Consider the following 11,298-nt stretch of genomic DNA (forward strand, 5'->3'; position numbering starts at 1 on the left):
GGAGTGCCCGCTACCTTTCTTGCCCTCTGAAGCCCTGAGCACAGCCAGGTAGAGGTTGTCCTCCGAGCCGGTTCTCTTGTGACCCAGGCCCTTGGGCTCGGGCACTCGGAGCCGGTTCTGAGACATGATGCCGCGCCCACCCCTTTGGCGCTCTGTCCCGCAGTCCCCAGGTGCTGTGCTCCGGCGGCGGCGGCGGCGGCGGCGGCCCGAGCGGCACAGCAGCGAAGGTGCTCGCTCAGCGGCTCAGCTCAGCGCAGCTCGGAGCCCAGTCGGTGGGGCCACGCCCGGCCCGCAGTACTCCCCAGCTCCTGTCCCCGCCCCTGGAGCCCCACCCCACCCTGCACAACCCCCAGAGAGGGAGTGTCCCTGCGGGAAGGAGGAAGGCGGCCCCTCCCCCATGGCCACACCCACAGCCCGACAGAAACAGGAAACCCAGGGGTTTCCTCACCCACCCTGCCCGCTGCAGCCCCTGGCGGGACCCGGGGGTACAAGGGGACCTGGTACCTCGCCGGAATCACAGGGAACCACACGCCTTCCTCATGGCCACTCCGAAGGAGGGCCCCCCCCACAGGGAGGGTACCTGAGTGCGGCTGGGCCCAGGGAGCCCACGGGTCACACCTCTTGGGCAAGCACCGGCTCAGGGCTGCCGAGCCCAGGGCTACCCCCGTGCCTGCCCACACTACCTGCTGGAGGGGCTCTAAGGAGGGACCCCCAAGCTGAGTGACACCTGGCCTGGGGGGGCCAAGTGCCCGTCCTTTCCTTGCAGTCCTCCTAAATCATCCCTTCTCACAGACCTACATGCTCTCTGTGGGGTGGGAGCCAGGCTCCACTGTGCCCCTGGCTCCAGGGCCACTATGGTCCAGTGCCAGGTGGGCCCTTCCAGAGCTGCCCACCAGGCACATCCTGGAGCAGTGCCCCATCTGAAGGCAGAGCACACAGCAGGGCGGGAGGGGGCACACAGCCGAGCGCTGACTCACCCGGCAGGACTGCCCAGCCCTGAGCCACAGGAACGAGGGGGGGCCTGGGGCCAGAGGGGAGCACGGGGCGGGGGGCGGCAGCCAGTGAGTCAGGGATGGGGAGGGCCCCCCCCTTTGCACGGTGACTCACAGGAAAGGAAGCCGCACCTGGGGGCAGTGGGGGCAGGACAGGTGGGGGGCGGTTTGCACTTGGGCGGGGCACACAGATGGCAGCTATATGGGCTGTGAAGGTGGGAGAACAAAGGGCACGGGGGTGCCACCTGCGCCTGCCCCCTCTGGTCTCGCACACAGCTGCCCCTGGAAGCGTGGGGACTGCCCAGGCTGCCCGACCACCGCAGGAAAGAATGTACCGCCCCGACCACAGAATTTTCCAGTCAGATGTGACGTGATCCAGCTGTCAGAGGTGCCCCCCATGCCCACAGCACCTCCGGCGTCGGCTCCAGGGAAAGCTCACCCCACCCCGTCCCCGCTTGCCCTTCTGTAGCCACGGGAGGGCGCCCAACCCCATGGGGTACGGGGTGCCCCAGCCAGGTGGAGCTGCTTACACCCCACCCCCGGCCCTAGGGGCACAGTCAGACTTCCGGGGCTCTGCCGAATGTCACATCCCTCCCCACCTCGGAGAGGCCCCTCAGGCCCCAAGCCCAGCCTCTGCATCTGCTCTACACATCCCGCAGCCTTCTGTGCAGGGCCTGGAGAGGCCCCACGGACATCAGCTCGTCACCCTCCAGAGGCGCTCCAGAATCCCAAATCTGACCCCTCGCTGGCCAGCACTCCCAGGACAGGGTCACCGAGAACGTCTCACACCCACTGCCCCTCCCCAGGTTGGGATCCTGCGGAAACACCTTCTTCAGAGAGCCGCTCATCCTAGCCGAAGTTCAAAAAGCCTGTACTGAGCGCCTGCTGTATGCAGGCTCAGGGCTAGTCCAGCAGTAACAGGGAGGTGGGGTCTCTGCCTGCAGGGGTAGGGGTGTCATTCTGGGGAGGGCACACACACGAGGCCCCTGGGAGGGAGTCAGGGGCTGGAGCAGGGAGTCCAGGACAAGCAGGACCCACAGGACTTGGTGAGCCCCCAGCCCAGGCCCCAGCCCCATCTCCTTCTCCAGATTTCTCTCTGCCACCGAGGGGCCTCCAAGGATGCTGTCTTACCATCTGGGATGGGGTTCCACCTCCTCCTCCCAAGCCTGGCTCCAGCGCCCGGCCCCCCTGGACGCCCTCCTGCCTCTGAGCTCCCCGCAGGGTCTCAGAGCTCGTCCTCTCCCCGCTCCACAGCCCCTCCCTCCAGCCCTGCCTACTAGCCCCTCGCCCCTAGCTGTAGATGCTCCCTCCCCTGTCCATCCTATTCGGGCCCTCAAACCCAGAGACAACCCCTCCCAGGCCGGCCCTGCCCCGCCTAACTCCCCACAGGCCAGGCTGCAGCACTTCTCAGCCGGCCCTCCCCAGGACATTCCCCAGCACTGGCGCGCCTGCACATCTGCCTGACCCCTGTCCTGTCCACCAACCCAGCGTCCCCTAGAGCGGCCCACGCCCTCTGAAGAGTATCGATGCCCCCTTCTACAGATGTGGAAACTAAGGCTGGAAGCCCCCCCACGACGAGCGAAGCCGCTCCTGGGACAGGAAGCTCGTGGACGGAGAAGGGTATCTAGGCCTACGAGAGGCGGGAGGCAAAGGGCCTGCAGCCCCGCCCTCAGCTCCGCCCTCTCCCCTCACGCGGCCGACTGCCAACTGCCCGGTGCCCAGAAGCCGAGGCCCAGGCCCAAGCCGCCCCGCCCACCTCCCCCTCCCCCTTCTCCAGAGGGAACAAAGGGGCAGAGGGGACCTCACTCCGCCTTCCTCCCCAGGTGTTTCCGGAACTGAGCCTGCGGGTGGGGCTGCAGCACTTGGGCTGGGCAGCACCCAGCGGAGATGACGAGGAGACAGAGGCAGGTGCCCCCCCCGCACCACCACCCTCCAGCCGCACGCACCCACCTACGCAGCACAGCTGCCCGTAGAGGTAGCCCCTGCGGGCCTGCTCGCAGCCCCCATCCAGCCAGCACGGCCGCTCCAGCACAACCTCCTTCTGCGCGGCAAGAGCGACTCCCGCCCCCCGCGTGCCAGGCGCAGCCATGAGCTCGGGCGCCCTGGGGACAGCAAACAGGACAGGGCAGCGTCTGCTTCCCAGCCCACCCGTGAAGCCGGGGCCGCCAGCTCTTCTCTCCACACCCTCCCCCGCCGCCGCGGCGGCCAGACGCCGAGAACCTGCCCCCGGCGGGCGCCCCGCCCAATGTGAGCCTGGAAGCCGCGCCCCTACGTGGAGGGAGAGGACCCGGCTAGGCCTGGGGGACTGGGGGCAGGGGGAGGCTGCCCTCGAGGACAAAGAGGCCTGGGAACTCCCTAAGATAACCGTTCCCGGGGACGAGGGAGAGGCTGGGGGCAATGCGAGCAGCGGGGGGCTGAGAACAGCTGAGAACAGAGCAGGAGCACCGAAGCCTCAAGGGGCACCAAGGGCAGCAGGGACAGGGAGCGGCCGAGGGGAGCCCCTTCCCCACGTGGGGACAGGGCACAGAAGCAGGCTGAGGGAGGGAGGGCCAGCCCACAGCAAAGAAGTCCTGGCCCGCGTGTTTTATTGAACCGTTTATTGACCGTCCCCGCAGCTGAGTCACCAGCTGCTCCCCAGCCCCCAAAGCCACGCCGAGCAGCCCCATCGGGACTCAGGCCTAGGGCCCAGCGGGCCCAGCACCCCTGCCAGGGGCCGGCCCTGGCCACCCCCACTGAGGGCAAGCCTCCACACTCCAGGCTATGCCCAGTGCAGACCGGCAGGTCCCCGGTGGGGCAGTCCCTCTGGCCAGAACCCCAGTCACCATGCCCCCGCCCCCCAGCTCATTCACTTGAGTGGAGGCCCCACCCTCCTGGGCTGCACGCAGCTGCTGCCAAGGGATACAGCCCAGAGCGGGTGACCTGGAGCAGGGGGAGGGCAGAACACAGCCAGGCTGCCGGTCCCAGGCGTTCCCAGGCCCTGGCCACGGGCGCTCGGGCACCTGCCTCACCTCTGCCCAGGGGGGGGAGGCTCCGCCCAGGCCCAACCCCACCTTAGTCCTGGGCGGGAGCTCTCCCAAGACCTGCCCCAGGACACCCGGCCTGCACCTGCCAGCTGCAGTTTCTGTGCACAGTCACCTGTGCTCACCCTGTCCCTGACTGCTAAGGAGGGGCCTCCCTTCCGGACTGGACGCTCCTGCACTGCCCCTGCCGCCCACTCCCCACCTGTCCAGAATCCCCCCCGCCCAGTAGGGGGCTCCAGGCTGATGAAGCCACAGAGCCCCGGCCCTACCCAGAGAAGCAGGTTAGGAGGCGGGGGCAACACCGCTTCTGACCACGTGCCAGTGCCGCTTCCCCCGGACGGAAGGGGAGGGCGTAGGGAAACGCAGGGGCGGGAGGGAGGCGGCCCCTTGCCCGCCCCGCCCTCAGCCCCCTGACGGGGTGGCGGCTGGTGACAGCAGCCCCCGGGCAGTAGCCACCAGCGGCCTTACCTTGCTCATCCTGCACCCGCCGGCGCACCCTGTGCCAGTGCCACACAGCGGCCAGGGTGACAACGTGGCCCACGACCACCAGGGAAGGGAACAGACTGCCCGAGGGCTCCATGGCTCTGGAGAGCAGAGCCCGCGGAATCGCCCTTTGGAAGGGCTGCTCGAGGCCGGGCAGCCCCCTCCCTTCCCCGGGCGGAGAGGACCGCGGGGGGTGCCCCGGGACCAGGGACCGCCCCCTGCAGGACCGCCCTATGACCGTCCGCCAGGCGCCCAGAGACCAGCCCTGGCGCTGCTGCTACTGCTGCTGCTGCTGCTGCTGCTGCACCAACTGTGCTCCCGCCAGCCCCCCTCCCTCCCCCTCCCGCCAGCCCCCCTCCCTCCCCCTCCACGCTCCCCACCCTCCCACGGCGGCGCCGGCCCAGCTGTCCCAGCGCAGCTATCACGCTGTCACGCTCAAGGTTAGCGGGAGCCTTAACCCCTGCCCACCCTCGGCCACACCCGCCAGGAGGAGGGGCCTGCGGGGAAGCCTGGCCGAGCGGCAGCCCCCCCCCCAGCCTGGGCCCTGGGCGGCCTCAGCACAGTCCTGCCCCCGCCCCCACACCCACCAGGAGGGCGACCGTGGTGCCCGAGCACCCCACTCTGCCTCCAAGGGTACCCTCTGGTGACAGCTGCCAGCACCCCAGCCCTCGCTGGCCTCCCAGGCTGGCAGCTGACCTAACCACCCTCAAAGACAAGCGGCCAGAGCCCCGACGCCCCTACCCCCCCACAGGACAACAAACAGGGCGCGGGGGAGGGGCCCAGGTGCCGGCCTGGAGAGCAGACCGTGCACAGAGGTAAGGACAGAGCCTCCCACCCGCGGCTGCCCCACCTACCCGGCACAATCTTCATTGGGGACAGTGGCGGGAGCCCACGGGTCCGACAGGGAGTGGGTGCGGGGTGTGGGGAGGGTCACAGGCCCCTCGGAGGGAGCAGTGAGCCCGGCAGTGGCGGTGGTGCCGCTGACAGCAGCAGTGCCTGTGTCCGTGGGGGAGGGGAGGGGTGGGCAGGGGGCCCGGGGGATATAAATATCCAAGGAGGGCCAGCGAGGCCCGTCATGTGTCCAGACTTAGAACATGACGTGCAGAGCGAGGGCACCTGGGCCCAGAGCCTCGCTGGAGCCCAGGCTGACTGGGCGGCGCCACCCCACCCCCTGACGCTACCCCCAGGCTCCCATGGGTAATTCTAATAATAAGAAGCCTCCTGGAACAGGCCGAGCACCGGCACGTGGGCCTCGGGGGCTCACGTCCCCCTTGAATGGGGCACAGCCCTGCCCTGCCCGCCTCGTGGGGTAGGGACAGCAGTGGGGGAGCACTCGGAAAGGCCACACAGGCAAGGGCTCCCCCCACCCCCCTGCACAAGTCACAGGACGCAACACCTGGCCCAGAGGGACCGGACGGCCTCCCCAGGGTGACATCTCAGGTCAAATCGGGCTGGGCCACCTGAGCGCCCGCCCCCCAGCTCGGGCCGTGCCTCCCCACCCCAGGACGGTCCCAGTGTCTACGCTGACCCCACCCAGACCCCAGCGGCGGCGGGTCTGCAGAACGCTTGGGGCCGAGGTACCGGCCCACATCACATCCTGGACTGACCCAGGCCTCAGTGCACTCAGGAAACAGGACGTGGGGGTCACGGTCCTGCCTCTCTCCTCCCAGCGGCCTGGACCCCTCAGGCCCGAGCAGACAGAGCACTGGGGTTTGCACCCCATCTTGTAGCGCTGCCCCTGTGTCCAGCACCATTCTATTCCAATCCTCAGAGAAAGCTAGGGAGTAAGCCCCGTGTGTTACTGCGTCGTACAAATGAGGAAACCGAGGCACAGCAAGGGTGAGGGGCTCACCCTCGGTCACACAAGGCTGTGGTGTCGGCCCCGGCGGGCTGCCTGGAGTGCGTGGCCAGCCTGCAGCAAAGCACAGCAAACCACACGTGGCCTCTGGCCGCCGGGGTAGAGGCCCCCTGGTCCACGTGGAGAGGCCAGGGGCAACGAGGAGAGGGCCGGAGGGGCGAGGGTGTGGAAGGCCAGGCCACCCGAGCCTCCTGCCCATCAACCCCGAGCTTCAGAAACCCACTGCTGAAGCAGAGTGGCCTGCAGCAGCCAGCTCTGGAGGCTGCGACTGGGACCGGGCTCCTCAGAGGAGTCAATAGCGGGGGGAGAACCAGCTCCCAGAGGCAAGGGACCTGGGGCAGGGCCTGCAGCTCCCAGAGCCTCCATCCCACACCACACACCCCCGGGCACCTCTGAGAGGGAGCCGTGCTCATCCCCGAGTCCCAAGTCCCAAGTCCTGCCCCTCCAGGGCCCCTCCCTCCCAAAGGCCTGCAGCGCCCCCCCAGCCCTGCCCTACCTTGGCCCAGCTGAATCAGCTCCTCCATGCTGTACCTGTCCATGGCTGCCGAACACGGGCCAGGCCTCTCCAAGAGCCGGCAGAGAGGAAAGGAAGGGAAGGCAGGAAGGAGGGAAAGGATGGGAGGCGGAGGGCAGGCTTGCTGGAGCCCTGGCCTCCCCACCCAGCCCTGGGAGCCGTGGCTCCTCCTCACGGCCACCCCTTAGTCAGCAAGCCCAGCAGAGCCGAAGCTCAGCGGATCAACAGGTCGGACCAGCCTGCCTGCAATCCCTGAGCCCTCAGGCGGAGCCGGAGGGGCCACCGGTCTCCCTCCTGTGCCTGCCTGGCCCACCCCGGCCCACCCCGCAGCCTCCCCCTTGCTGCACAGGCCCCACCAGCCTGCACCTCCCCGGCCGCTCCTGGACCCCTCCCTGCCATATCCCCCACGACCAGCTCAGGTGCAGCCACCGCAGCCTCCAGCCCTGACAAAGGTGACATCTCTTCACTGAGTCCCAGCCTCTGCGCCCCTCCCCTCCCCGGGCGCTGGCCTGCCCAGCCACCGCAGGACCCAGTAAAAGACAAATCTAGGGGGCTTTCCTGGTGGCGCAGTGGTTGAGAGTCCGCCTGCCGATGCAGGGGACACGGGTTCGTGCCCCGGTCCGGGAAGATTCCACATGCCGTGGAGCGGCTGGGCCCGTGAGCCATGGCCGCTGAGCCTGCGCGTCCGGAGGCTGTGCTCCGCAACGGGAGAGGCCACAACAGTGAGAGGCCCACGTACCGCAAAAAAAAAAAGACAAATCTAATCCTGCCGTACCCTGCTTAGAAAACCTGCCAGAGTTCTGCAGATTTCTCCAACACAGCCCAGACACAAAGCTGGAGACTCACGGAGGGCTGGCTGGGGCGCCACGCGCCGTGAAAAGGAGCCCGGCAGCTCTGTGTGCTGACTCTGTGTCCCCTGCTTGGGGGACAAGCCACGTGGGAAAGCCAGGTGCACAGTGGGGTCAGAAGAAGCAAGACCCCGAAGGCCACCTGCGTCTGCCGTGTAAGACGCTGTTGGAGCACAGGTGCTGAGGGCGTTCAGATAGTACCTCTTCTCTACAGAAGTTTCAGTCCACTCTGAATTTTAAGCCACGCCGAGCATTACCACTTGAAACGTAAACGAAATTCATATATAAGAACGCACTCCCCGAGTTTTCTGTCACACGGAGGAACCCCCGATTCCTCACCCTCCCGCCACCCGGCCCCCCTCTGTCCCTCCTTCTGCCAGGAGGCTCTTGGGCCAAGCGCGGTCCTCATCCGTCAGGGCTCAGCTCAGGGCAACTCCGCACAGGGGCCCTCCCTGCTAGCTCCTCATCCAGCCCATCCCCAGACGCTGGGGGCTCCCGGCCCGGGACTCGGCCTGGGTCTGGCTGGTAGGTGGCTGAACAAGCGAGTGGACACCTTCCCACTCAGACGAGCAGACCAGCAGGGCACAGGTGGGCGGGGGCCTCACGTGGGGACCGTGGCGCGGCAGGCACAGCTGACTGCCCCGCAGCGTCCGTCACTCCCCAGCCGGGGCTGGACGTGCACAGGCAGCCCACCTGACCGAGGCCACTCTGGTGAGCAGGGCGGCTGGCCCCATGGGCTGTTGACCTGGCCCTTCTGCAAGCTGACTGGAGGGCGAGGCTGTGAGGAAGAAGGCGGCTGTGTGGCTCATCACTTGATAATTTTTAAAACTCTGGGAAGTCGATGGTTCTAAATGTCATCAGAACCTTCCTAGCCGGAGCGTGGAGCATCACAACCCCTGCAGACCGGGATGTAGCCCTGTGCCACATCCAGCACCCAAGGCGCCCTAGGCGTCCTCCTGTACCCAGAGTGGCACTCAGATCCTGTGCTAGGCCTGAGGGACCAAGGGGAAGGGAAGCCCACACCCGCCGGCCCTGACTCATCCTGGAGCTGGAGTTCATTTCCTGTTGGAAACTCTGAGCTGCCACCGGCGACTGCGGCTGGGAAGGGAAGACTGAGTCACCTCCGTCAGGGCTGGGGGGTCCCCCCACCCCCCACCCCCGCTCTGCCCACTGCAGCCACACCCAGTCCCCCCTCCTGGCCCACGGCCAACTGCCCGCCCAGCCACCCTGCCCAGCCCACCGAGGCCACAGACAAGGAACGAAGGAGCGAAGGGGAGGGAGAGGCTTGCACTCACCACACCCCTGACCCAAGAAGGGGGAGGAGGCTTGTCCACCAGCCAGTGAGCAGGGTAGGGGCAGCAGCGAGGCGAAGGTTGGGCGAGAAGGCCCAGGCCGAGAGCCGGCCACCGGGTGCTTGGTCGCAGCTGACCAAGTGCCCAGCGAAGCACTACTGACTCTTTGTGGGTGTCACTGTCGCCCCGTTGACAGGAGCTGGAGAGGCCGTGTGGTGAGCCCGAGGCTGCCCCTCTGCCCACAGCCTCACTGATCCTCCCAGATGGGCTCCCACACCTAGGCCCGAGTTCGCGGGTCCAACCCAGACCAGGCCAGGGCCGGCGCTTCCGCTCAGCACCTGGGCCTGCACCTGGGTCCCCAGACCACGTTCCTTTACCTGGCAAACTCCTACCCACCCTGCTAGCCTCGCCCCAGGCCCCCCGCCCCCCCCTCAGAAACCAAGTTCCTCCCCAGGCAGTGAGACGCACAGACGGAAGCGGGTGCGGGCTGCCCCACCTCAACGCCAAGGCCAACGGGTTCCAGAAGCGCATGTGTAAGCCTCGAGCTGCACGGGACCCTCTGCCCACCTGGGTCCTGCAGCACAGGTGCTTAGGGACGGAGGGATGCCACAGAGCAGGGACACAGCAAGGGCTTGAGGCCACCTCTGGGACAAGAGGACCTGTTCCATCCTCTGAGACCTGGCTCCAGCTGGGAAGGATCTGCCTGGACCCCAGGCTGGGCCCGGCACCCGCCATGCCTCGGCCTCAGGCCCAGCGGCAGATGTTCCTACCTAGGGTCTGCTCTTCTCGCCCCAACCCAGGGCTGCCCGCTAGGCCATCACCAACCCCAAGCCGACCAAGCAGCCAGTCGCAGTATCACATCTGTGCCACACAACCATGGGGTCAGGTGTCACCCCAACTGGACAAACTCAAGGCTCAGAAAGGTCAGGTAGTCACCCACACTGTTGGAGAGAAGCTACACCGCTGTCCCATCCCAGCACCTCCTCTGCATGCCCCCACCTCCTGCAGAGAGGGCCTCAGGGTGGACAAGTCGCGGGGGTGGGGTGGGGGCGAGCAGGGCACAGGACAAGGGCAACGCTGGGGAGAGGGCCGAGGGTGCCGGCCAGGGCTGTGTTAACAGCTGGTCCTGCCAGTCCAAGAACCACAAGCCCCACCCCTAGCTCCGGGGTGTGCCTGGGGATGGGCTGGCAGTAACCCACCGGCCCCTCCTTGGCCTACCCACCCCAAGGTCCTCAAGCCAGGAGGAGTTCTGTGGGTCCACTGACCAGAGCGCGCAGGCAGAAACAGCGCCACCTGCTGGCGGGAGCAAAGCTTTTGCACACTGGCTGCCCACCCCAGCCCACCAGGCCCAGGCCCCAGCACCCCCTCCCATCCCCCACCCTGGGGCCAGGACACAGCTACCTGCGGCTGGGGCAGGCTCCGGGCCAGGCCTCGCCAGGGTCCCTGGGGTGGCGGCGGGCACCACAGGGGGCTCAGGTGCCCCCTCCTCAGGCTCCTTCCGACGGTAGACCCACCGCTCCTCACGGGTAGGGTCCTCGGCTGGCAGCGGCCCCCGCTTGGGCGGGCAGCCCAGGGGACCCTGCACGGCCTGCACGTGGGGGGTGCGGCGGGCAGGCATCACCATGGCGACAGGGCGGCGCACCCGCTGCAAAGAGGCGGGCACGATCTCCGGCGGCAGGTGCAGGTACTGGCGCAGGTGGGCAATGCCCTCGTTGGTGAGGTACCAGTAAAAGTGGCGCCAGGCGAAGGTCTCCCGCACCAGGCCCCGCGCCCGCAGGGAGGCCATAGCGCGCGTGACCTGCAGGTTGGTGACACCGGGCACGTGGGGATGCAGGCTGCGGGGCCGCCGGTCCTTCTTGGCCACCATCACACCCTCGCGGAAGAGCACCTCGTAAATGGTCCGCAGCTGGTCCAGCGGCATGAGCATGCCGGCCACCATGGCTGCCGGAGCCGGTGAGCCGAGGGCGCTGGCGAGTCGAGGGCGGCGGGCGGGGCACAGGGAGGAGGTCCAGGAGACGCCCTCGGCACAAGGTGCAACCGGGGCCCGAGGGGCAGGCAGGCCGTGGCGCTGAGCTCGAGGGCGCGGGCTCCGGGCTTGTGGCTCGCGGCGCCTGGCTCTCTGGCTCCGTGCGATTCCTGCCGGCACTGCGGCCTGCCCACCGCTTGCGCGAGCCTCCCGCCTGCCCGCCCTTCAGGACGCCCAGGCCGGCCCCCTCTGACTCAGCAGCAAGGGCGGCCCCTCCCACCCTCAGCTAACAGGGCCCCTCGCGAGTGGGGGGCACCTCGCAGCA

The 11,298-nt window shown here is 68.0% G+C and overlaps 1 protein-coding gene across 1 annotated transcript in view; it reads right to left on the minus strand.

Annotated features, from left to right (window-relative positions):
- Nucleotides 1–10,946, minus strand: part of PLEC (plectin) — a gene marked incomplete at its 5' end in the record, with an annotated part of 35,318 nt that extends 24,372 nt beyond the window's left edge. Inside the window, one exon of the mRNA XM_079722173.1 lies at nucleotides 10,409–10,946. Coding sequence (XP_079578299.1) covers nucleotides 10,409–10,946 — 538 coding nt within the window. The remainder of the gene's footprint in view (nucleotides 1–10,408) is intronic.
- Between the last annotated feature and the right edge of the window lie 352 nt (nucleotides 10,947–11,298).

Source organism: Hyperoodon ampullatus, assembly GCF_949752795.1.
Source record: "Hyperoodon ampullatus genome assembly, chromosome: 17".
In the NCBI taxonomy this organism is placed as follows: domain Eukaryota; kingdom Metazoa; phylum Chordata; class Mammalia; order Artiodactyla; family Ziphiidae; genus Hyperoodon; species Hyperoodon ampullatus.